The sequence below is a fragment of the Acanthaster planci genome, linkage group LG16 (assembly GCF_054643075.1).
Source record: "Acanthaster planci isolate LZ-2023a linkage group LG16, COTS_SCS, whole genome shotgun sequence".
Classification (NCBI taxonomy): domain Eukaryota; kingdom Metazoa; phylum Echinodermata; class Asteroidea; order Valvatida; family Acanthasteridae; genus Acanthaster; species Acanthaster planci.
The window spans coordinates 3,275,068-3,297,964 of NC_141792.1; the positions used below are offsets into that span (position 1 = coordinate 3,275,068).

Sequence of the window (22,897 nt, forward strand, 5' to 3'; positions counted from 1 at the left end):
TATGGTACGGTGTACCGGTAGTTACGGGTGACTTTTTATTACATTCTGTTCATCAGCTGTGCTCGAAGTTGAGTGCATTTTACCATTTGTGATGTGTGTGTGCTTCTGACAGGGGTGAGATTGACCGATGATAAAAAAAGCTGAAAACAGCTAAAAAAAGGCATACAGAAGCTTAACTGTAAAAATCTCCCATACTTTTATACACAGCCAGTGAGATCCAAAACAAAACCCCCTGAAATTAGCTAAAAAGCTGAGAAATCTCACCCCTGTTCTGATGAGGCCTGCCCAGTTTTACAGCAACCAGGTATCAATCCAGTATCCATAATGGACCAACATGGGTGTATGTTGGGCATGTACATGTAGGGGTGTTCTGACATATGGTATAAATGCATGCACATGTACATGATTAATCTTCAAGGCAACGTGAATTCTCAATTCTGATTGGCCGATTCATGGCAACAAACATTGTGACATACACAACTGTATAATTTCAAACTCTGCTGGATGCGTAATTCTGACTCCATGCATTGTGCTGTTTTCACACAAAAAGCAAAAATGCACGGCTGCAGAGATTGTGAATTTAAACCTGGTGCATCAATTCCTGCTGAGGTCATTAGATCATCCTTAACAGTTCCGTTTTCATGTTTCTTGCATGCAAATGCAGCAACATCTCTACTGTACAAAGTACATGTACATGTTTGGTACATACATACATCATGTGTTATACTGATGCAATTGACGCATTGCATGAAATACATGTACGTGCAAATGTACAGGTGTAAGTTTTCTTTGGTGAATTTAACTCTTCTTTCTCAGAATTAAGACCAAAAGCACTTGGTTTTCCCTCTAAAAGTCAACAGAGCTATTGTACATACATGCATGTAGGCCTACATGTACATGTGTATATACTCGTACATGTACGGTACCCGTATATACATGTATGTTGAGCAATGTGCCTTTCATGGAAACACCCAAGACTTTTGGGCCAGTCACCACATGTGGCAAATACATGTAAGAGCCAGTGACCTCTAATGTGATATCACAGCCATCATGTTGTCACTTACATGTGTATGGCAGAACAGCTCAGATCTTGCCAATGGATTGTGGTTGTCATATGAAGTCTAGTTCAGTGGAAGACAAAACCCAGGCCCAAAGTACTAACAAGCTTTTATATTAATCTTCAAAATTGAAGTACCTCATACATGTACTGTAAGTGTACAGCTGGGTTGATCAAAATTGCAGAAGAAGTGGGAAAAAATTCTGTGTATTTTAAATCAATTTTTAATGGATTCTCTGTCTGTTTTTTTCCTCACTCGTTATTCTCTGCAGCTATCTCAAATCCCAAAGCACAGAACAAGGAACAACCAAAGAGCTTCACCTTTGACCATTCCTATTGGTCACACACAACAGTAAGTAGCTAATAAGCATTAGGCATGAGGGAAATGCCCATACATAAGGTAATGAAGAAAAGTGCAGACCACCAACACCCACACAGGAAATTATCACCCACTCGGGATTTCTTCCCGATGAGTGACATGTACGGGTACTGTTGTAACTTGCCCCTAGTGTACATGTACATGTACATTGTACGCGTTTCCAAGATTTCCTATGAACAGTAACCACTTGATAAACTCAAATTCGGTTGACTCGAAACTCTGTTTATTTCGAAGACATTCTTCAGAAGAATAGGCTTTTATGTACAAAAATACCTCCGTAACTCTAAATGCTAACACCACTACCTGATTTCATGTACATCCGCTTAACTGAAAGTTATTGATGGGCCGATCCAAAAAGACCGCCACCAAATCACTGACAATTAGTTGAAAAAGGAATGCCAGACGTCAATTATAATTTCTGCTAGCCCAAGGTGCACATTGTCTTTTACATGAGGACACGTGCGTGCTTGCTGCCATTGTAATCAACGAGTCGCGACCGTGTACCACCGGCCAAAGCCTAAACAAATCCTAGCTTTCAAGCAAGCCTGCATGTGCATGGTAATTGCTATCGTGGCTGAAATATGTCCTGCATGCAGTCCAATCGCTAATTCATTGTGGTGGCCATGAAGATCGTTGAGTGTGCCACAGCTAAAGCGTGGCCGCCGCCTGCCTGACTGCAGCACTCGTGTGCTGCTCACATGCAGATTGCCACCATGTGAGTTGTGGCGTCGTCTCAGTGCGGGAAATTCATTTTATGCATAGCCAAATCTCACTCGAATCTTTAAAAAAGAGGTGAAAAAGGAAATGCAAAGGAACTGAGACAGACAAAAAACATGTTAGAAAAACTATTTGTTACACTCGAATGTTATGAAATTGAAAATGGTGCCCCCTTAAGCAATTAAAAAGGAAACTACATGTACATGTGTCAGTGACCAAACAAGAAAACCCAGATCCTGGCCAAGCGAGAGAGCAAGGGCTTAATATGTAGGCTTCGTGAGTCACGCTGTGCGTAAAACGAAACAGCATGAAAGAATTGTCACAAAAAGACGCACAGTTTTGGTGACTTGTGCATAGTAGAATAGAAAATTTTAACCAAGAAAAACATGAAATCTCATCAAATTGATGATTTTTAGAATAAATCTGTTCTTATGTTCTTGGGATATAAGGACATAGTGGTACATGTAATTACTGTAATGTTTTCAATACCCACCGTGGGGGCAAATAAGATTGCTTGCGCACTGTGAGTGTATTTATGTATGTGTGGGCAAGATCCTGGATGTTTTGTTATCAAAATCTGGATAACTCAAATTTTTGATCAAGTGTTCCCCATGAGGTTCGAGTCAACGAGATTTCACCGCACATGTACCGTATCAGCACAAAATCTTGAAATTTAAAACCTTTGTTCATCAACCAGTACCATAGCACATGGAACACAGTATCCACTCAAGAGCATTCAAATGATGTCCACAGTCATCATGTGCCTGCACAAAACTGATGTACATGTTCATGTGTGTGCCTTCCATGGACATACATGTACTAGTACAGTACTGTACATGCCCTAGGTGATTACTAAGGCTGCATACAGTATATGCATAATTACCGGTATGTACATGTACAATACATGTACATGTATGTGCAGAGTACTGTGACTATGTACATGTATATGTACAATGTACAGCATGTGTCCAGTTTGCATACAACTTTCACATCCATTCCTTGCAGGATTTTCAAATACCGGTACATATGTATACATGTACATGTTTATTCATGCACATACACATGTTCATGCCAGTGACATGTACAGTACACTTGTACTTTATGAAATGTGTATTTATTTACACAGAAATGCGTATTGTGTGTGACAGTGCATCCTGCTTTCTTTACATGTAATGTTTGAAATATGTGGCACATCACATTTGGCTAGGTACACCTTAATGAATTGCCATATATACATTTAAACCCCATGGAGTAGCATTTCAAATTTAACTAGGCAGTAAAAAAATAGGCTGGCCTGCCTGCACTGAGCACACATTTGTTCCCTGGTACATGTAGGGCCAGTGACGTTCAACACTCAAGATTATCACCAGCCACCCACGGTCAGTGGGAGGCTGATTCAGCATGGCTGTGTTGGAATTCATAGAATATCTGCCCTGCAAATCCCGCCCAGAACCCACGGACTAATTACGAAAAAGAAAGGGGAAAAAACCTTGTAGAAAGATGTGTGCTTGTCCATTCCCATTACTGAGACTCCCTCTGAAATTTGTGGTTGCTGGGCTCAGGTTGCCGTGGTGACTAATTATTAAATTGTCCATGGATTACCCTTGGGGCAGGCGATGGGCCCATTTGCCCCTTGGAATGTTCCAGGTGACAGGATGCATTTCCAGAAAGGAGCTTCTCTCCTATTTTTATAGCATCCTACATAATATGTAGCATTAACCTTTTAGTTGGAAAGTTTTTCATGTTGATCTCCGAAAAATACTCCATGTGGTAATTGAATAGTCACTCTCAGAGTTGTTGAAATCAATTTACAGGTAAAATTTATGATTAACATCTTTAAAATCCTCCCCTTTGCTTTGAATTTTGTCTGCCTTGGGCTCGTCTCTGTGCATAATTATGGTGGGTTAGACTCTGGCAAGTACGAAGTGTACACCAAGGCAAAGTTGCGCATGCATCGGTTCGGCACCGTGCATTGCACAGAATAAATTTTCACTGATGAGTCTGTAATAAAGACCAAGCTGGTCCAGTCCGAATGGGATGACGTCGTCTTGGATGTGCGTCAGACCCATGAGCAGACGGAGACAGCATTGATAAGTGGAGTGGAACTTTTACAGAAGACTTTCATTTCTGCCCTGGGTCATGTCTTTTTTTTTCTTCTTAATTTCTTTTTTTGGGGGGGGAGGGAGTGAAAAGAATTTAATCTTGACATTGTATGCATTCCTCAGCAATCTTTGGTCTTACAGACATGTGGTTAGTTTATAGTGTTTTTCATGATGCAGTTGAATTTAATTAAAAGAAATTGTCATGAGCGCCCCTCATGGCAAATTTGGGAGATGTCATGAGTTGTCAGCAAAAAGGAGAAAACAGTGGTACATGTATCCCTAAAACCACGTATATTGCTGGGAAAAAGGAAAGTTCACAAACTTTGAGCACTCCTAAAATTGGTTTGGGAGACACCTTAGGTTGTCGGAAAAAAAAAATGAGGGAACATTTTTAAAATAAATGTACAGGGCGTTGTCTCTGACAAAACAGGAAAATGAAAATTATGGGGAAATAAACTATAAAGAAAAATATAAATTTTGTTGAAGGGGGCCTATATACTCTTATGTACTGGTACATGTATTTCGCTGGTATACATGTATGCTCAAAAGAAAAAAAGCCTCGTGCAAAAGTACCTGTATGCAGCGTTGGTGAGGCAATGAAATCAGTTCTCTTTTATTTTTTCTTACTTATAATTCCTGTGGCCTGGCGTGTAGGCAGGTCAAGTGAATAATGACCGTTAAAGATGGCCCCAGAAACCTGCTAGGCAAGGGCGACGGTCAGCCATTAATGAAAAGGAGACAGGCACTGTAATTGGAAGCGTGTCATTAATAACTAACCACTTCAGAGTGAATATTCCACAGGTCTAGTGTCAGTGGTCTTTATGTAGACACACAAAAGGTGACATATGGTCTGCTGTCAGCCAAAATGAAAGGGAAAAAACCAGAAATGTTTCCCTTGGTTTCAAGGAAGGCACTTTAGTTGTACATGTACAGTACATTGTACACTGAACATGTACATGTATGTATGTGTACATCTTCTATTGACTTTCATTAAGAAGACAGCGATTTTCATTGGTCTGGTTAAAGAGGATGATTTTAAAAATCAGAAGTTTGTGAAAGAAACTGATTTTTAAATATATTTGTACATACCCCCAGTACATGTGTACTTGTACATGTTCATGTACATGTATGTACTTTGTATGAGTGGGCAAACGTTTTTTTGGTCAACTTTAACCACATGTAGTGTGTCCACAGTTCATCCTTAAGGGACCACTGTACATGTACATGTCGGATTAAGTACATGTACATGTATGGAAGCATAAGTTTGTTATCCAATGTTCTGCTGAGACCTGTTCAGTCTGTGCCCCTGTAGTCCTTTCCCACAAGTCTTCATTTTGTTCGACTTCCAGTTTACCCTGTCATTTCTACTTTTCTCTCTAAATGGATAGCCATTTCGAATCTTGTTTTCGACACATATCTAAATACTTTCAGACTTCAATGCAAAGCTTCAATTTGATTAAAAATAAAATTTCAGTTCAGACAGTGGCTTTTTCTGTCCATTTTTTACATATTAACAGAGTAGACTGCACTCCGTGCCTTGAATGAATGAGTACATATACATGTAGCCTTTCAAGTTCTTTGCCTGCGTTTGTTTAATAAACTCAACAGTTCCTTTCGTTAACAATAACCGCAGTTGCAATGCCCTCGCTCAGTTTTGCTTCGGCTTCTCCTCCGGCAAAAATCAGTCCACTTTGAAATCAATCATTGTCAAAGCCTCATAAAAAATTACACCCCCTCAAAAAAATATTAATGATTTTGATAAACGGTACTCATACCAATGAACCGGTAGATCAGGTTTCCCACCAAATACCCAAAACTTGATTAAACAATGAATGCGCGGGGGCTGCCACTTTATTTGCCCGAGATCTTTTCCGTGTTAATTTTGCAGGGCCAGTCGGACGGCCACGTAATCAGATTTCTTGGGGGAGGTGGTATTTGTCGAGACAATTACAGCCCGCCACTGTTCGGTCGGCATTATGCATGTAAACACTCTCAAAGGCCGCGGCTGTGTGTCCTTGCGCCAGAGTGCCTCACCAGCTCTTGAGGTGGTGACTTTAAAAACAGAGAAAGAGAGAAGAAAGAAAGACCGCATCTTTGAAATGCTAATTGGTGATTGCGTTTACTATATCGGGCCCATCCCACGGCGGGATGTGCACTGTTCCCAACTGTGTCTCTTTTATTCCTTAAGTGTCTGACTGCACCCGAACATAACGTGCAACATGTGTACAATAATGTAACTGGTAGTAACTTATCTTTAGTAGAATTTGGTGTACATGTACATGTACAGTGTGCATGTTATTTACAGTTTTTGCTCACCGGTAATGTTCAGAAAGATTAAGAAATTCAAGGAAATTTATCAGAAATGTTATCTTAAACATGTACAGCAATGAACATCGTAATTAGAGATAGTGTTAAGGGAAACTGTATATTGACGGAGTACCGGTAAGGTGAGTTATCTCAACATCTTCCATCTCATAAGACTGTGACATACATGTACATGTACTTTACATGCACTTAACATGTACACCTACACATCGACCAGTAACCGGATCAGCAACCAGATCTATAAACCCTAAGTGCAGTGGCACATTGCTTGTTAAGAGGAGTTGCGTGCATGAGACATACATGTATATACCGCGTGTCCTCATAAAACGTTTAACAAGATAAAAATTACCGTAATGGGATACATCTACATGTATGTATATGTATGCCGCTTGCTGCAGGAGAAGTGAAGGGATCACGATCTCACGGACTTCAATAAATGTTCGTCTGCTGATCATGAAAGTTTTTCAGTTGTCCTGCAGTGGTTCAATATGTTCATGAACTTTCTCCAAGAGTACGTGAACTACATGTACATGTACGTTGGTGAACTTCTTCATGTTGTTATGACTACACATGTATGTTACTGGGTATTGTTCATGAAGTCATGAACTTTGCTGAACGTTCTTTTCTGGTAGCTTAAATTAGGATTTTTGACAAGTTTACTAGACATGCTAGTGAACATTTGGTGGATGTTCCTGAATTGAGGCATTTGAAAAAAATAAAGGAGGTTCATCAAACTGCATGATTTAGTGGGTTCATTAGACTTTACTTGATGTGCACATCAATCAGGTTGTCACTTTAGGCTCCACATGTAGTGTGTGTGTGATCATGGAGCTATCAAACACATGGAGTTACAGAATGAAGTCCCTACAGACCGTAATCCCATTAACTGCTCCTGTCAGCTCCATAGACAAAGCGCGGTTACCAGCTCCAGTGTTGAAGACCCTAGACATTCTTTGTACACGGTGATCGCCACCGCCAGGTACATGTACATGTAGCTGGTAACCCATAGACTCCCCATTTTTCGCTGCGGCACACTGGAGTAAATAAATGGTGGAAAAGATGCGCGAAGAAGATGCGCGGTTCTCGTCAGTAGTCCTCAGGAGTCTGCGTGTGATCTTCGCAGATGCGCTCGAAAATTCCAAAGCAGCGGTGGCTATTTGGCAAAAGTCGGACGTTTTAAAGTCTAGTTATGGCATTTTGCATTTCTGGCGATAGACATGGTAGAGGACAAATACCCAAAATATGAACTGCAACATTTATATCATAAGTCGCAATCCTAGTGGTTACTATGGTTAAAAGAAGGTGGAAACATGCCGCAGGGATGCATTTAACAACGTGGTGAGGTTTCATGCCCAGACAGTTGTGGACAATGACAGAAAGGACAAGAAATCTTCCCATTTGTTTTTTTGTTTTTTATTTTCCTCTGGACTAGCTACATTCTCTCAGTTTTCTTGTGCGTATTTTTGGAGAATTTGTATCAGTTAGTAATTCTGTTTATTGTTAAGAGAGACGTTTTGGGGATGTCAAGACATAACCAGACTTTCATTGTCAGTGGAATATCAGAACAATCACTAAAATTATCGAAATTTAAGTTTCTGATGACGATGGTTTCTGTCTCAAGGTGGCCATGTTGAACATGCAGAAGTGTCATGGACACGCATGCGCGGTACCCTCGATCCTTTGCAAATGCAACTCCGAACGTTCCTTGTAGCCCAAAAGCGGCGCAGAATTTGTTTTGTCCATACAGCACGTACAGTGCTGGTGGTGGCCATCATTGACCCTTTTGATCTCTGTATGTGCTGACTCCTTGTGTTTGATAGCTCCGTGGTGGGATCAAACATTAAGTTTAAGAAATGGATAGTATGAAAGTACGGCCACAACCCCCCCCTTGGAAAATTGAATCGCTTGTTTTGGAACACAAATGCCACACCAGTGATGAGTTGAACATTATGTGTAAAAACCTGCCCTTAACTGCAGCAGATGTAAATGTTATCCAGTCACAGCTTGATCCAGCAATGTGTCTGGAGCGCTAGGCGGGGAACAAATGATGCACGCAAGAATGCAGCAGGATGATGGTTTCACAGCTTGATACTTTTTCTGCTTGACAGGGTATTGTCTACAGGTCATGCTGAAAGATAAAAAAGTGCAAGCGCATTGGTGTCTTTCTCAGTCATTAGATAATCTGCTGCTTGGTGAATGAACTTTTGTGTCGCAATTATTAGTTGAATGACGAGAATGGTGTAGTACTAACATGAAAAATTGGTACTTTTACAAACATTACAAATACATCTGAAAGACACTAAAGTCACCATTTTCCATGCTCAGTTTAAAACAAGAACAAATTGAGGATTTTACAATGTTGGGAATTTTGCCCTTAACCAGTGTACGTGTATATTTCAAAATTTGTACTCTAAACTTCTCAGTGTTGTCAGAGTGCTTAAGAAAAATACCATAGCTGCAGTGTCAGTGTTTGTACATGTAAGTCGTCATGTTTCTCGTACGATTTTTCCTGTGCATGTACACTACATGTATGTGGTACATCTTGTCTGCCATCTTGGAATAGTTTTATAACCACACGTTCATGTTCCTAAATTCTATCTGTTTTTTCTCCTAATCCTTGTCCTCAAGGTGAATACATACATATGTGTGTAATTTACATAGTGTAGATGTACGGGAGCCCATAACTTCCAATGTGTAGGAGCAATTATTGCAGTTTCTTAGGCACCTCGATCAGCACACTTGACACATTTCCTATCGGCTTATTATGATCATGCCAAATGCCGGATACCATCCATGAATAAATGATAAACAGGAAAGTGGAACCAAGAGGTGCTGCTGTCGGAACAGAAAGGCCCGCCTGTGGTCGCCCACGAAATCAGCCGGGCCAACCAATAACGCAAGCCCGACGAGGCTTGGGGAATTAGTCATCACGTCGGATTCATCACACTCTGAATATTAACAACAGAGACTGGTTACCAGTGAGACACTGGCAGACGGTTTCAAGATGCGCGTATGATGATGCACAAGTGGGCGATGACTCATTCTTAACGTACTCGCACTGCATCAGGTTTTGAAATCGGGGAGAAAAATCACGTCCCAAGATCGATGGGCACAAAGGATTTGTTTGTCTGATGGAGAGGGGATTTCTGTGTGTGTACATGCACTGATCCTCTGAGTAAAGGGTCCATGGTACATGCATGTACATGCACATGTACATCACTGAACCTCGTTAATAAAAGCATTGCCAATACAAGGTTCCTGTTCCCAACAAGGTTAATTTGCAAAGTCCAAAGGATCTCTTATTAACGCGGTTCAACTGTACATGTACATGTACACTCACATGTAAGATGTACATATACATGTACATGCGTGATTTATGTATGTTAATACATGTACATACGTATATGTACCCCGGTTCATGTATGTACTTGTACATGTACAAATGTACATGTAAGTGTACATGTACATGTACATGGCAGTGGTACAAACATGTACCGGTCCTTGAATATTGCATTTGAATAAACCTAGGGAATGGGAAGTTCTATTCACACTTTTTCTCTTCCTTGGGAATTCATTTTCATTTCACAAAATACAAAAAACCTCTCGCATAGTGGGAAAATATTTTTATGACACAAGTGGGGGAAACATCTTCAAGTGGAAAGAGATTTTTAAAGACTTTATGCCTTTCACTCATCTTGGAAAAGACTTTCCTGCTTTGTCACACAAGTGGGAGAACCTTTTCACATGTTTCCCACAAATGGGAAATTATTTTCACGCCTTGTGAATGTTGAATTACAGTGTACAAGTACATGTAAATTCTCCTCAAAAATTTCCCATTCATAGTGTTACATGGAAAGTGTTTTCTATTGAAATGTACATATGTGCTCCTCATTAAATGCATGCACAGTACTGCGCACATATACTAGTAATTATGGGCACAGGCATTCACCGCATTCAGGGGATAAGTTCTTTTGTTAGGGAAATTTGAACAACATGTAAGTTGTGGGGATGGACTTTTCTGAGTCCCCACAACATTTTCAGTCCCAACAAAATAGGTGAAGTGTCCAGTGTATGTCCCCACAACCACGGTGCAGGAGTGGGTGTACATGTACACATGTACGGTACATGTATATGTGACCCACTCTGTGAAAATGAGTCTTAAGTTGCCAGAGCCACTTTGGAGTGAAAAGTTCATGAGAATAATTTTGCACAGTGTAAACCAATAGGGACCCACAGCTTTGTTCACCATGGAACATCCACTTTCATAAGGATGCCAAACTGAGTAATATATATCAAAACAAAAAACTCAATTTGCTCTTTCCAATACAAATGAAAACTCAAAAAGTGGCTCTGGCGACTTAAGACTCATTATCACAGAGTGGGTCACATATGTGCATCATCTACCAGGTGTACATGTAACATATGCCCTACACGTAGTTGCTACCTGTTCATGCCGTACCCCCCTCAACCTGCCTACATGCATGACATGTACTTCCCTCATGGGCCTAGCTGGCACTGATAAAAATCCTGTGAAGGTTTCCACTCTCTTGCCTTTATTCCTATCATTACGCATACATGTACATGTACCGTAGTACATACATGTACATTGTACATGTATGTACATGTACATGTGTGTGTCGATGTACATGTATAGTCATGTACCGGTACAAGTACGTGTAGAACATGTAGCATGGGTGGAATTGCTAGGAATTTTTGTGAAATTATGTAGACATGCAAAAAACTGCAAATACGTACATGTACATTGTCAAAGGTAGGTTATTAACTACATGTATGCTCAAAAATGTACATGTACATCCAGAATTGCAGTCACAACCGGGCAATTAAATGCCGAATTGGACTAAGATGTTCCCTGTCTGCCTGTAGCATTGTAGAATCATCGGAATGGCGCTGAAATCGGTGCGTCACCAACAGTCATATCAAATGACCTCGCTCCTGTAGAGCCACACATTATGCGTCCTTAACGGTGATACAATTAGGCAGAAAGGAAGCATTGTACCTGCAATAATGCCGCTCTCCACCCCAGGTAAAATGCATAATGAGCAATTAAGTGAAGTACATTGTGAGACAAGTACTAATTTTCACCAACACTGAAGATGTTGCCAGCCAAACCTATGTGCTTGCCAGAGCTGTGCAGTACGTGTACACGTTCTCTAGTACTCAGGCGTATTTGCAGTTTTTTTCTCAAGTCCATCACTGAAGGAAACTGTGCTTGGGTAGGCAGTAATAATGTCTATCAGTAGGGCTCTCATCTGCTCTGACCTGAAAACCGTACTGCAACAATATTTTACACAATCTGTACATGTTTTTACCTCACTCCGGGATGAGGGTTTCTAAGTACATGTGGGTACTACTAGAATGTGGAATGCTCACATGGATTGGAAAAACAAAAAAATCGCTGAAAGAGTACACTACAAGTAGACCTGTACATGTGATGCAGTATTACATTTTTCACGCAACAAATTTTCAGTGGAGCATGTATTATGGACACGGGTAATTCCAGAAATTAGGGGTCCAAAAGTGTGACATTTTTGTGTCCCTGTTTCACTGTGCATCTGACCTGTGTTATTCAAACTATTACGATGTCAGATGTGACTGGGACACGAACAAAATGGACCCCTAATTCCGGCAATCACCCACATGTACATGTATACATGTACGCTGCAATCTTTCTTTTGTTACTGGTACGGTACATGTATATACACGTACACGTTCACATGTACACTGTACATGTCCATCGTAGCCATACATGTACATGTAGCTCTAACAGTCCAAAATCTTCCAATTTCAATATGATTTTGTACATATACCCTAGGGGTTAGGGCTAATTTTTTTAGCCATATAGTGTTTGTTTAACCGGCTGGCCATCAACAAAAGAGAAAAAACCACAATTTGTAAAAACAAAAGCACACAAAGTGTTGAAATATTGCCACCTACAATACATGTACCGGTACACAGGGCAATGAACATGTTATCAGTTGTAAAGGTACCGGCACATGTACATGTTTCATGCGAACCGAGCTTATCGGGGCACATGAAAAATGTTCAACCCGCGTTGAAAAATCTCTACCCTGCTCCGCAGCAGGGTTGAGTTAAACTTGGGTTGGAATCAATCAGTCTCGGGGTTGATGCAGGGTTGGTGCTGGACTGAAATTTTCAGGTGTGAATCTTAACCAGTTTTCAACCCTGTATCAACCCCGAGATTTAATTGTCTATACTCGTAAGGTTGAAAATGACTGTTGTGTGAAAAGGCCTATTGTTTGTATATGAACATGTATTTCTCTTTGGAAGACCATGCACTGATGCAGATTGAGGCAGAAGTGATTACTCTCACACATACGAAACATTGGCCATGATAGGTGCACGTGTCGTTTAAACAATCTTCCTCGCCTTTCTCTTGGTTTCATGTGTGTGTGGGAGAGGGGGGCTGGGGTTCTTTTACTCAAGCATGGCTACCACTACTGAAAATATTTTCTGCAATCTGTTGAGCCCCGGGCACGGTTTTGTGGAGGGCACACATTCAAATCTCATTCCAATCAATTTCTCTGTTCATCTTCCTAAACAAAATTCTGACTTTGCTTAAAAAGATAATCAGATTTCCTGCAAAGATATACGAGCACATGTATTGAAAAAGCCCCAAGTGAAGACTTTCAAAGAATCATTGTGAATGCGAACTATATCATGAAATATCCTTAGACTAACAATGTCATTTTAAAACATTTCAAAAGGTTCCAGCATAAAATGTCCCTGAAATTGTGAAAAAGGATATTGATGCATTTGAAAAAGAAAAGGCCAGTTTGCTATCAGCCATTGTAAATGGCTGGTTTTACAAAAGAAACGCCTGGCTGCATTTTCCCCTCTGACAGCGAGAAAGCAATGAGTCGATGAATGAAATCAATTATTCAAGTTCTTTAACTAAAGGCTTGCGCGCACACAAAGTCATGCCCATTCTCGAATTGCTGCGGCGCCTGCAGTCTTAATTCCTTCCCGTTTACCTTGCCCAAGGTCAGATGGTCGTGATAGGTATCGTCAGAGTTTTTGTCAAAAGTGTCTGCGTCACTGCGTCACCTGCCAGATAACTACCTTTTTTCTTTTCTTTTTTTTTGTTTTTCATTTTGTTTGGCCGCTCTGCCTGATAGGTGAAATTTTATCAAATCAGCCTGGCGCCAGCCGTCTCGTGTGATTATTTTCTTTAATTGTGCTCCGTGTCTCAGCGAAAGAAGACTTCCCAGCCGTTGTTTCATTCTTGTCATTGCACTAACGGTCAAGGATAATATTGCGGAATTGATCCCCCACTTGAGTAGGAACACACAAACACAAAAATTGCCGAACACACCTCAAACATAATATGCCGGTACAGTACGCGCATGTACGTAGACATCAGTACACAAATAGTGAGGGAGCTTTGACATCTTGCTGCATTGTTGCAAATCTTATTTAGTCTCACAAGGAAGCAGCCTTTGTAATAAAAGAAGATGCAGTTGAAATTTGAGTAACGTTGTTTAATTTTTACAGAAAGTGACGGAAATTGAATGGTAAATGAGCTCTTAACTGTTTAGAAAGGCATAAGAAATTTGCTTTGGTCAAGGGGCTCCACTGGAAATAAAATGAGAAATGTGCAATAAAGTTGATACCATTGATTCTATTCATCCGGTTCCTGTTCAAATACGCTGCAGATTTGCAAAAAATGGGAAGCGCTCTGTGGCAGCCATGATTGAACACGCGTACCGTGTATGCACGCTCTCTCTGTTTTACATGTACAATGTGCAGTCTGGAGCCTTGAGGTACCGGTATGGTAACTGAAAGGTGTTCAGACCTTCATGTACATGTATGGATGATATGTGCCCCACGGAATTAAGCTTTGTCCTTGAGACTGGTATTTATCTAAGCCATCAGGCACATGCATCCACAAATGTACATGTACACACATGTACGCACATGCACATGTACCAGCAAAAGATCATATTTCCTTAAGGCACTGATCCAGGATCTCCTCTTGCCTTTAAAATTGGGACACTTCCGATTGAGTTCTTTTTAATTGACTTTGTTTGTTGTTTGTGTTTTTTTTTTCTCTGCAGCCTGATGACCCGAACTATGCCTCTCAGAGACAGGTGTACGATGACCTGGGCCAGGAGATGCTTACCCATGCATTTGAGGGGTATGCGAGTTATTTCATGGTGTGCTTGTTTCGAGACACATCCATCCTCACCATGGGAAACTCTCCAAAATAAACCACAGCTAGATTTTAAACCACAGCTAGATTTTACACGATGTATATTGAGACCTAAGTTGTAGTTGTCAGGGTTGTAGGGGGATTACGGGTAACTGCCCTGAGAAATGGAACCTTTAACTGTGGTGTATGAAAGCACCAATACATCATTGACTTGTGCAGAATACTCCATGCAAAGTTCCCGCGGCCTAGAAAAGTCACGAAGATGGAAACTTGTTTTCATTTTCCAGGCCCGGAAAAGTCATGGAAGTTCATCAAGAATGACTCAACTCGTGGAAAAGTCATGGAACTTTTCAAACACTGTGTGACCTCTATTATCAGAAATAAGTGCATAAAATGTGTGATTTTATGTGCAACTTTAGACGTCCAAACAGTCCCAACAAATTGCATTATTTGGTCATGGAAAAGTCATGGAATTTAATTGCCCTTTAGGTGCAGGAACGCTGTCCATGTCATGTGCACAGATTGGCCTTTATACCAACAGTCTGTGCACATCAGGCCATGTGTATGTGACTTATGCAAAATGGAAAATTGTCATTCTTGTCCTACAGGCCAGTGTAATCACTAGGGTCTGCTCTTCCTGAATGCACTTTGAAAAGCTTTTAAACTTTCTAGCAGAATCGATGCCCTTGTCAGTTGTCTATTTCCAAAAAACCATAAAGCATGTGAACACTACATGTACAGTATTTGCTGCTGTATGGTACCTACGTGTATGGTCGTTCCCCTTCCCTGTAAAAACACTGAATTTTATATGAGGAACTGTCCATTTTTTGTTATTTTCACAAGTGTTTGAAGAGCACTCTTTTTCTGCAACCTCCTGTAGAACGTACATAAATCAAAAAAAAAATATTGTGCTGGGTATTGTTTGTTTTCATTATTTTAGAAAAAAAACATACATGGCCTTCCCATTTTGTGAAAATTAAAATACATGAATGATATAAAATAAAATTCTGTAGCAATAGACTAATTGGGCCAGCCAAGTCACGTGTACATGTGCGTGGGTATTAAATATCAACAAACATGGTGTCGATGCACCAAAAGTACAGTGTTTCATTAGTATCATTTCCCCAAAATTAAGCCGAGGTAAGGTACCGTACTCTGACTACAGGTGTGCTGGGTACTGTACCGTAACTTGGCTGTATTGTTCGTAAACAACGCTCAAAACACACATTGCAGTGGGGTTGATACCCACTACTGGTCACATGATGTACATGTAGCTGACGCAATCGATCTATTGACTCCGTGAAAAATCATTACACGCATTGATACCATTCCAGGAAGATTTCTGTTTATGTTCATACCTTCATAAATTGTTCCTCTAGCAGAAGCATTTTAAGGATATTCAAGCACCAGAAGTAAAATGTGTTTTCCCTCCCCTTTTTTTCCCTGCAGGTACAATGTATGCATATTTGCCTACGGGCAGACAGGGTCCGGCAAGTCGTACACCATGATGGGCAAACAGGAAGCCTCACAGGAGGGCATCATCCCCTTGGTAAGAATGGGAGAACTGCAGTGGGTATATAACCTTTCGCAAGACCATTAGTGGTTTCTATCTAGCGGTCGTGTCTCTGGACTCGTCGGGTATTGGAGGCTGTTGTTGGTGATGAGGTGCACCAGACTGCGTAGACTCAAGGAAGGGAGAAAATTAATTCAAGTGTAAAGAAAAATGCAAAAGCATCCGTAGCAAAGTTGGTCAGAATCAAAACTTGTTTGGCTCAGATTCGGTGGATTTCCGGCATAAGACTCTTTGCAGTGACTCTACAAGTATTCCTTTATTTGTTTCTGCACACACCATGTGTTCCAGTACATGATCTGGGCTTAAGACGTGCACAGTACGGGTACTTGTACACGAACTGGTACATTACACACATCGTAATGTACAGTGTATGCTATAATGTACGTGAACATGTACAGGTATGTGCAAGTATTCAGTTAGAAATGTGTCCCTATTTGATATAAAAAAAATACTGTACCTTGTTCATGTTCTGGTACATGTAAGTACGGCACTCGCACATGTATGCATCAAAAATGTTGGCATGTGTATGACCCTGGCACACTGAACAATCTAACAATTCCTGTCTTTGAAATTTCATCTTTCATTGTATCTTTGATGCTCCTTTTCATTAAAAAAAATTGAATGTGTCTGAAGTGGAAAAACAAAAACCACACAAACTTGTGCCAGTGTACATGTACATGTGTGTACTGTGTGATATATTCAGACTGAGAGGCACTCTCATGCTTTCAAGTACAATAAGGAAATGAAACCATTGTCCCAAGCTTGTTTACATTTCTTTGTGAAACTAAACGTGAAACAATTGGAGATGATATCAGAATTCTCTTTCTGAATAGGATGTTATTTCCATGTTTTGAGAATACATGTGCATACCAGTACATACATGTACAGTGTACATGTATACGTGTACAAATTAACACCAGTTGGGAGTATCCATTGGAGCATGCTTCTCCATGCACATGCACAGTTTTCCATAAGTTTGATTTTACAAAAATTAAGTACAGGAATATCAACCCTGTTTTTTGTCTGTGTGGCAGGGAATTCCTTCCATAAAATTAGTAATCATTTTGTCATCATTAGACATTATCTACATGTAGCATCACTGCTACCTTAAAAAAGCATTTAAAAAGCCATGAATGAGCCCCAGTAGGCTTCATTTGGACTTCCAAAGTCATTATTAACATCAAACTAACCTCACGAGGCATTATTTCACAATCATGGGAAATCAACTGGCATTAAAATCAGACATCGCAATGATCACCGAGTTGTCCTCTGGACTTTGGTAGGAATTTTCGAAGTACATGTATATGAGGCATTAAACTGACCTCAGAAGACATCATTTTGGTACCAGTAATTAAGGACATCAACTGGCATCAAAATCCTGACATCACAATGGCCACTGAATCGTTGGTTTAGACTTGAAGAAAATTTCCCACGATTGAGGTATATGGAGGAATCAGTACAAACATTTGTTATACATATACCTACTGGTATTCATGGGAGAGTAAAGAATCCATCATACAAGTACATATGGGTGATTCCAGAAATTAGGGGTCCATTTTTTCGTTGCCCTGTCACATCTGACCTAATGATTTTTCAAGTTAAGAACACATTTTTCTAATTTCCAAGAGTGAAGAATTAATGGAAAAATTACCTGCCAAACAAATAGTAATAGTTTGAAAACAATTCCGATGGTATTTTCATGTCAAATAACAAAGGTCAGATGTAACAGGGACAGGAAAATGTTATACTTTTGGACCTCTAATTTCTGGAATTACCATGTTCATGTATGAAGACACAACTCATGCACTCACGTACATTTATTAAGTGAAATCATGAATCTCGTTTCAAGTATTGGGACATGTACAGTATGTACAGTGTACATGTACGCGCACATGCACATGCTTTGCAATGTCCATGATGGATTTTAATCCTAAGAAACTAGGGGTGCATTCATAAGTGGCACAAGAATGTACCATATTCCAGTAAGGGGGAGCTCTGTCAACCTTCACTGTTGATCACTAGCACTGGGCAATACAGATGGCATACTGTACTTGGCACTCCTTCTTTGGAGGTGTTGTGCACCGTATGCAAGGTGGCAGACGGTGGATAATTAAATGAGCACTCCTCTTACCCCGTTTGTAGTGGTCACCATGTTTGTTTATGTTTAATAATTCAAACTTTCGGTACGTCGTCTTTCATTAATTAGTATTGCCCCTGCAATGCTGATGCTCCCTTTGTTGCACCTGGCATTACTGAATGCACCCCAGGCGAATAATTTACAGGAAACAAGCAAAATAAGTGGGCGATGCGAGATGCGCCAATTTGGATCTGGTTTATCTTTAATCTCCTCGTCATGAGACACTGCGGCAGGGGGATATCTGCACGGTGTGAAGTGACTCGGTCTGTCCCCACTGCTCCCCAGTTCACATGTAATCTCATCTCTTGACACCGATACCTGACACTTTTTGACTGGAGATTTGGGTTTGTGGGTTAGGAGCTGCCTTGCATTGTCAACCGAGAGGCCCTAGTAAGACTGTGACAGTCTCGTATGTCAGAGCCAATGAGCTGAAATAATTCACAAAGCTTTTAAGAAGCACATTACAATGCTATTTGTGCTTACGCTGGCTCTCCAGGTTAAATATAGCACAATGCAGGCACTTTAACAAATGCACAAGTTTAGCACAGGGGTATTTGTATCATGTGGCTTATCATGTGTTCCAGGGTTCCAGATTGAATCTGCAGGGGTGACTGAGGTTGGGCTGGTCATCGACATGTTTCACTTTTGGCAGTGTGTTTGTACAAAATAGCTGACCATACACGAAATACACCAAATTGAAGTACATTTACCAGAAGTGGTACATGCACAGTCAGCCTCAAGAAGCATTTTACACCAATAGTTATAGAGTTTTGAATGTCACCGTTTTTCAGATTGTTGTCAATACACTGTCTATTCTGTGACCATCTGTGCCTTGGCATCTTCAACCTGCTGTCGATAAGCTAATCTGCACCGATGGTAATTCTATAGGCTGTATTCAGTTCTTGAATTCTGCAAGATTTAGGCTGCTTTGTGGATTCCACTAGATGTTCACTCCGTTGTAGGAGTCTGGTGCATTCAGCAGGCTCTGTACCGTCATTTGATTTCGGATGAGCAGGCTCTACATTTTTATATTAGATTGTGTAACATTCAGTTGGGTTTGCACATGTACAAGTAGGTTTTGCTATTGGTTTCTGTTGAAGCTTTACGGTGTATCCGCTCCTAGCGCAACAAAAGGGGGCGAATTTTTTTGGTACTCGCCGCGCAAGCGTGCATTTATAATGGAGATCAATGGCGCATTTCGCATTTGATGCGGAGCATGCTGAGTACACATAACAAATTTATTCTTTAATGTACGGTCTTTGCGTACACGCAGAACTCTTGCCAGAACCCGCTTGGAAAACTTACAACCATCGGTCTCTCTTTTGCTGCTTGGGGGTGCACTTCAACTCGGGGCAGATTATACATGTACATGTACCACAATCACCAAGCACAAAAATCAGTGTATAATTTTTGTGTACATACTTAATATGCACTGGTGCGCATGTTGAGATTGCTGCTTTGTAGGACTGTGACAATTTTCATGAAATGCTCAGAACTCTCCTTTATTCTTTGTTGAATTTCAGCTGTGCAAGGAGCTGTTTGACCGGGTCAGCAGCCACCCCGAGGCCAACACGCAGTACTCGGTGGAGGTCAGCTACATGGAGATCTACTGCGAGAGGGTCCGGGACCTGCTCAACCCCAAGAACAACAAGAACCTACGGGTGCGGGAGCACCCACTGCTGGGGCCCTACGTGGAGGACTTGTCCAAGCTGGCCGTCATGTCGTTCAATGACATCTCTGACCTGATGGACGAGGGGAACAAGGCCAGGTGAGTGAACTGCGAACCCTTGGCCAAGTTTGATTGGGTTAAGTTCAGTTCGAGTTAATAGTTAACCTTAGCAGTGTCACAACTACATGTATGGGGAGGGCCTAGGGGTACATGACCCCCAGTGGATATCTGCAGTTAATTACAAATTTTATGAAAATTTAACTCGGCATTTTTCGGAGACATGTAGGTGAAGAATGTTAACATTTCTTCTTATTGAACCTGAAAGAGTGAAAAGTGCCCATGCAAACACTGACAAAATAGGTCACCAACCAAAAGTGTACATGAATTCTGTCAGTTATGGCTGGTTCTCTTCCAGCATTACTCAGCATGAAGCAGTAGAGCCTTCTTGGCTGTTTTACGATATCAAAATTTTGGCATTAACCCCAAAAGCGCCTAGGGCTAGAAGAAAGAATATTTTCCCCCGACAGTTTTTTCTGATATTGTCACAGGGCATTTTTCAGTAATATCTTGCAGTCACTTTGATACCACTTGTGTGGAATTCAGACATGTGCATGCACCAATCACTTTCAGCACCAAGTTTCCCAAGACAGGTCAGCCAAAAAATGTTTTTTTCACTGACTGCTCAGTGCACATTATCATGTGTGGCCTTAACATCAGGTGATAATTCAAACAACAAAATCATGTTGGACTGAGATAAATCATTTCATTTGTTTTGATAATGAGGTTTTTTTTGCATTTCAAGTATAGAAGATCATGTTCTTACAAAGCTCTTTTAGGGTCAAACATGGATGGGGTCAGTTTTGCATTTTAGCCGGAAGAAAAGGGACAAGGAAAATCTGTAATTTTATTTAGTTTTTCTCTTCGTTGATAGGACGGTGGCCTCCACCAACATGAACGAGACCAGTAGTCGCTCCCACGCCGTCTTCACCATCGTCTTCACTCAGAAGCGGCACGACCTGGAGACGGACCTCTTCACGGAGAAGGTCAGCAAGCTCAGCCTGGTTGACCTGGCAGGAAGTGAAAGGGCCGATTCGACGGGAGCCAAAGGGGTCAGGTTAAAGGTCAGTGGGTTGCTCCTTTTTCACAGTCACACATTAAAAGGTCAGTTGGATGAACTTTTGTCAGGGCCACTTGTGTTGAACATTCTATTCCTCTGTATTGTATGGAAACAATACTTTCGTTTCACAATAGTACACCACCAAGAGTTTTCAACGCATTGGCCAATCACAATGCGTGAAATCTGTCGACTCAATGTGCGTTTGGAAAGGGTCCACAGATTTTGTGCGCTGTGATTGGCCAATGCGTTGTCAGCTCTTGGAGGCGCACTATTGTGAATCGCCCGTATTTGACGTCTTTTTAAGGTTCCGTGTTTTGAAAACCACACTTTCTAAAACATTTGTAATCATCAACAGTTTTGTTGACAACTGAGGCCGCAGTTATTGCTACGTAGGGCAAGTTTATCAAGGAAAGTAGTGGTTGGTTTGTGACGTAGGTAGCGCAGGTGCAGTGAAGTTGAAGTGCAAACGACCCTAGTCAATCGTTTTCAAGTCCTTAGGCTGAAGAAGAGAAAAGGTGGCCGCAGGAATGACAAAATTGCAAAAAGAGATGTGAAAAAGGTTGTTTACTGGTGACATGCCGTGTTTCCAGCATTTTTCTTATAACTGGTCCTCTCTGCACTGTGCTATTAAAAACGATTTATTTCAAGCAGCTGATGCGACCAACCTTGATAGGCTGGTCACGAATTCATAGCGCATTATGAATTAAAGATTCCTCAATGTGCTTTACAAACTAAAACTTGATCCTTAATCATATTACAACACTTAAAATCATATGATTATAATCTACACATGTACATTTAAAATCCTTAATTATAGAATAACACAAATTAAGCAGGCCAGCTAAAACAGTTGAAGCAATTCCCAATACCTTGGCATTTACCTTAGAACTAGCAATAAAACACCAGCAACTTCAAAAACTATTGAAATCCAAACATACATGAATTCTGATTCAAACTTTCAAGACTTGAAAAGGTGCGTTTTTACTAAAGATTTAAAATACTGCAAGGACAACAACACCCCCCCCGTGCAAGGATGCTTTCGTAGAGTGTTCTAAGGTTCTGTTGTTTCTTTTCAGTATTAACTTCATGTACATGTGATGACATCTTTTGTTCTTCTTTCTACACCTCCAGGAGGGAGCTAATATCAACAAATCGCTGACTACACTGGGCAAGGTCATATCAGCATTAGCAGAAGTGGTAAGAATGCTACGCCTTTTGGTGTGCTTCCTTGTAGCTCCTGTGTAGTTTGACCAGTGATTCAACACGTTGGCATCATTTACTGATTCCATTCAGAAATCACAGTTCTGTCACATCCAACTAGACCCAGTCCAAACCAGGCAAAAATGTCAGTCAGTAACATCTGCCTGCATTGAGCATTGCATTACATCGCTGATGATGAATTGCATTCAGATGTTTAATCCCGCTTCTCTACCTAATCTTCCATGCTTGCAGCTTACACAGAGAATTTAAAAAACTCCCAAGCTTGCTCTGTGGTGCATTGCATGCTATATGCTCTATTAGAATCCATGAATCTATTTCTTGCCGAAAATTGGCTCATCTCTGAACTCATGTTGGAATTAACCGCTTATCATAATGAACCAGTGTGGCATTTCAAACAGGCAAAGTGCAG

At 40.8% G+C, this 22,897-nt stretch overlaps 1 protein-coding gene across 11 annotated transcripts in view; it reads left to right on the forward strand.

The window, feature by feature from the left end:
* LOC110985244 (kinesin-like protein KIF1A) overlaps positions 1-22,897 on the forward strand; it is a 103,059-nt gene that overhangs the window by 22,328 nt on the left and 57,834 nt on the right. For all 11 annotated transcript variants that reach the window (XM_022246128.2, XM_022246138.2, XM_022246139.2 and 8 more), the window contains exons 3-8: positions 1,330-1,409; positions 14,677-14,756; positions 16,221-16,320; positions 20,005-20,249; positions 21,082-21,271; positions 22,399-22,464. In XM_022246128.2, coding sequence (XP_022101820.2) covers positions 1,330-1,409; positions 14,677-14,756; positions 16,221-16,320; positions 20,005-20,249; positions 21,082-21,271; positions 22,399-22,464 — 761 coding nt within the window. The remainder of the gene's footprint in view (positions 1-1,329; positions 1,410-14,676; positions 14,757-16,220; positions 16,321-20,004; positions 20,250-21,081; positions 21,272-22,398; positions 22,465-22,897) is intronic.